Below are 4,278 nucleotides of genomic sequence, written 5' to 3' on the forward strand. Positions count from 1 at the left end.
GTTCAGCAGCGTTCCCTTCTGGGGGCTGGGGTGTTGTGAAAATCCCCTTTCCCCAACCCCTAAAAACCTCCCCCTCTCACAGCCTGATGCATTTCTCACAGGGTCAAAGCGGTTAAACAGACATACTTCCCTTTATTCTAAGAGCTAGGAAATGAGCTTGATTTGGACAGGTGGTGGGGCAGGTGAGGAAGGGCGAGGGGTGGGACTTGATCAGGGGAAGTGGTGGGAGGTGCTGACCCAGCACTGCTCGCTGTGGCTTCTGGGTCTGCAGGGAGGTGCCTGCTCAGCTGAGAGAGGCTGAGTATAGACAACCTGCCTATGGCAACCATACCCCCTGCTTGTTAGTATTTCTGTTTCTTCTGTCCCGTTCCATTGAGGCTTAAAAGCCTCTCCAGGAACTGCCACTTAGAATTTTTGCTCGGTAGCTTGGACTAGAGAAAATATGTCACCGCAGCATGTACACCTCCGAAGTTCCCTGTTTTCTTCTGTTTCTGTCTTCTTTTTAGCTTTGATTGGCATTCCCTTCTCCTTCCCTCTGAAAGCCATAAAAAGGCATCAATGCTTTATCAGAAGAGGGGAGCACTGTGGCCTGCAGTATTATCACTGCTGTGGTTAAAATGCTGTCCCTGATTTTTCTTTTCCTAAATCCACTTTTCTGTACAACATAACTTTTCTTGCAACAGAGAAAGGGTATGCTCTGTATATCACACATACCGCAGTGGCTGGGTGCTTTGCTCTGACCATATTATCCAAATATTCCCTATTTATACAGCCACTCAGTGCGGACCCTACAGCAGGAAGCCGTTGCCAGGGCAACGGTACTTTTTCCTGCTCACAGCAGAGTAAATAGTCCTATAAACACACCGAGGCTGTAGCAGCAGTAGACACATACACCCTCAGAGAAGTACTTAAAGGGCTTAGGGAGGGAATAAAAAAGGAACGCTTAGATGTGGAACGGCCGAACCCTTTTCCAGATGTTTAGAGTTCAGGAGCAGTTCAGAGCACCATCTGACATCGTTGATGTTTATCGGGGACCATGTTTCACTGCCTGCTGGGCCGCTTTGGGACGTGCCTCCCGCTCCGCTCTCCCTACCGCCGCCCGGCCTTCTGTGAGGCCCCCATCCCCAGAACTAGGCCCCCGCTGCCGCATCTGAGTCTGTTTCCTCGCAGAAGCACAGGGAGGCAGCTGGTGGAGGAACAGCCTTATAGGAGCTGGACTTGCTGCACACCTCTGACAGGCAGTGGATAAGGCTGCAGCTGCTTGGGATGCTGTGCTGAGTCGGAGCTCACAGTGAGGACCCAGGGCAGCTGGGATGTCAGTGGAAGCTCTCTGGAGGAGAGGGAACAGCGGGGAGAGGGGAGGGAGGGCCGAGCCAGCCTCCCAGTTCTTTCTTGGACAGCATCCAGGTAGCGGCCCTCAGAGCAGAGAGGGAGACAGGCCTTGAGACCTAATAAAAACTCAAGAAGAGGGCTGGGAAGAGTTAGCAGAGCACTCACTGCATCTTAACTCAGTTAGTTCTCGAGCAACCCTCTGAAGTAAGTACAATTATTATCCCTGTTTTACTGTGGAGAGGACTCAGGCACAGAGACATGAAGCCACTTGCCTAGGGTCGCACAGCCCAGCAGCGGCCCAGCCAAGATTGGAACCAAGCTGACGGGCTTCAGCATGTTTACAACCAGCTGGCATGGCATGGAGCTGCGATTTGAACTTGTGTTTGTCTGAGTCCTGATGCCGCACCAGGGAGTTCGGCCTGCCTGTGCTGCCTGCCCCTGCTTCCCCCGCAGCCTGACGGGGGAGAGAATGTTTTCGGAGCCCCAGCTTTGTGCCTGCTGTCTCGAGCCCCTCCCCTGCCAGTTCTCACTCCTCCTGGGAATGCGGTGCTGAAAGGGAGTTGATTCAGTGTCCCTCTGATCTTGGAGTGACCCTTGTGGTTGCTCCTGTCCTGCTAAAAATCCCCTCTTGGTCCCTAGGGCCTGACTCCTGAATAAACAGAGACCCCTCAGTTCAGGGAGGAGCTCCTAGAAGAATTTACCTTATGCTTCTCTCTCCCTGGGCTCCAGGGACATAAAGGGAAGTGAGGGCTACACAGGGAGGACCCGGAGAGGCTGCTGTGCCATTTGCCTTTTATTCTTCCCTTCTCCTTTCCCCTGTTTCTTGTTCACAGCCTCTCTAGACAATTATCTAGAGGTTACTCTTGGAAAGTTCAGACTCAGGACTCTCAGCCACCAAAGGTGAAAGTTCACATTGGTACTGCATTTCGGGAGAGGCATTGATCGCTAGACATCAGGATTCTTGCAGAGGTCCCTTCCCATCCCACAGTCACTGCTGGGTCTGCATTTTCAGCAGGCTCTCCCTACGGGAGGTTGGGAGGTAGGTCCCACAGCTCCCGGCTCCCATTCTGCCCATTTAGCAACTGCTGTCAAAAGAGAGTCTCCCTGTGTCGCTCTCTTAGCAACAGTCCCAGGTGACTCTCCCTTTAGCAGGTCAGGTGCCCACCCTTGAACTAGTAACTGGGCTGGGAGATACGGTGTTTTTACTGGCCAGTGCTGGTCCAGGTGTGGCTTTAGCCCTGCCCAAAGCTCATGGCCCAAGGGTGGCAGGGAGATGGTGTCCCACAGGGAAGTTAAGTCCTGTAACCAGAAGAGGGCAGAAGAGACTCTGAGACACAAGAGGGGCTATGGGAAGTTCCCAGAAGCAGGTGTAACAATGTTATGTAAATGAGGCACAGCCCGGGCACGGGACAGAAGTTACGCAAAGAATATGCATGCTTATGGTGAGGTGATGTCTTTGACCGACTACATCCAAGTTTTTCCTTACCATGAACTGAAGTCCACTTTTTTCCTTTCCACTAAACTGCTAAAGTAATTACCCTTTGGAATGCCAGGCCCTGGTGATGGAATTCAATTCATTCATCCGTTCCACACATGAAGAGCCCCTGTGATGTGCCAGGCCATGTTCCTGGAGATGCCCCAGAAACTTCATCGTACAGCTTACTTTTAGTAATTAACACATGCACATATGTAGTGGCTCAGTGTCAAGCAGTGTCCATGCTGTGAAGAAAATACAGCTTTTAGGGTGGACAGGAAGACTTCTCCATGGAGCTGCCATTTGAGCAGACCCCTGAGTGGACTGAGAGATGATTATCGAGGTCATGGTTAGGAACAAGACTTCCTGGGTATAGATCTCATCTATGATTCCTCGCTCCTTTACATTAAGCAAGTTATTCAACCTCCTCTGCCTCTGTTTTCTCCTCTGAAAAATGGACATAATATTAGAAACCTACCTCGTACAGTTGAGAGGTTAAGTGAGTTTACATACATGCAAAGCATTTAAAGCAGTGCTTCTCACACCCTAGTATCATTATTGCTGTTTATCTGGAGGAACGTGCCCCAGGCGGAAGGATTCATGGACAGGCCATTTGGATTTAGTTTCTCTGCGCTCAGAGCAACTGAGTTAAGGAGGACCTGACTGGGTAGAACGAGGGGGCTGTCCTAACAGGACATGACTACTATTTACACGGGGGCCTGATCATTGATTTATTGACATTTTATTCTGCTGCCTCTGGAAGCCTGAGCCAAACCAGGGTGCTGTGTGTTTTATGTCGTCACGTAATAACTCTGAGCAGCTCGTCAGCCTCTTCATTTCTCTTCTTTTCCCAGGGATCGACCAAGGTCAGATGACCTATGACGGCCAACACTGGCATGCCACTGAGACCTGTTTCTGCTGTGCTCACTGCAAGAAGTCCCTCCTGGGGCGGCCGTTCCTCCCCAAGCAAGGCCAGATCTTCTGCTCACGGGCCTGCAGTGCCGGGGAGGACCCCAATGGCTCTGACTCTTCTGATTCAGCCTTCCAGAACGCCCGGGCCAAGGAGTCCCGGCGCAGCGCCAAAATCGGCAAGAACAAGGGCAAGACGGAAGAGCCCATGCTGAGCCAGCACAGCCAGCTGCAGGTGAGTTCCAACCGGCTGTCAGCTGACGTGGACCCCCTGTCGCTGCAGATGGACCTGCTCAGCCTGTCCAGCCAGACACCCAGCCTCAACCGGGACCCCATCTGGAGGAGCCGGGACGAGCCGTACCATTACGGGAACAAGATGGAGCAGAACCAGTCACAGAGCCCCTTGCAGCTCCTCAGCCAGTGCAACATCAGAACTTCCTACAGTCCGGGAGGACAAGGGGCCGGGGCCCAGTCCGACATGTGGGCCAAGCACTTCAGCAACCCCAAAAGGAGCTCATCGCTGGCCATGAAGGGGCACGGTGGCAGCTTCATCAAGGAATGCC

The 4,278-nt window shown here is 52.5% G+C and overlaps 1 protein-coding gene across 1 annotated transcript in view; it reads left to right on the plus strand.

The window, feature by feature from the left end:
• The window catches only part of PRICKLE2 (prickle planar cell polarity protein 2), a 343,057-nt gene that overhangs the window by 293,872 nt on the left and 44,907 nt on the right, over window positions 1-4,278 (plus strand). Inside the window, 2 exon segments of the mRNA XM_007445671.1 lie at window positions 3,661-4,274; window positions 4,277-4,278. The exon segment at window positions 4,277-4,278 is cut by the window's right edge and continues 278 nt beyond it. Of these exon segments, the coding sequence (XP_007445733.1) occupies window positions 3,661-4,274; window positions 4,277-4,278 (616 nt within the window).

Source organism: Lipotes vexillifer, unplaced genomic scaffold (assembly GCF_000442215.2).
Source record: "Lipotes vexillifer unplaced genomic scaffold, Lipotes_vexillifer_v1.1 scaffold239, whole genome shotgun sequence".
NCBI lineage: Eukaryota > Metazoa > Chordata > Mammalia > Artiodactyla > Lipotidae > Lipotes > Lipotes vexillifer.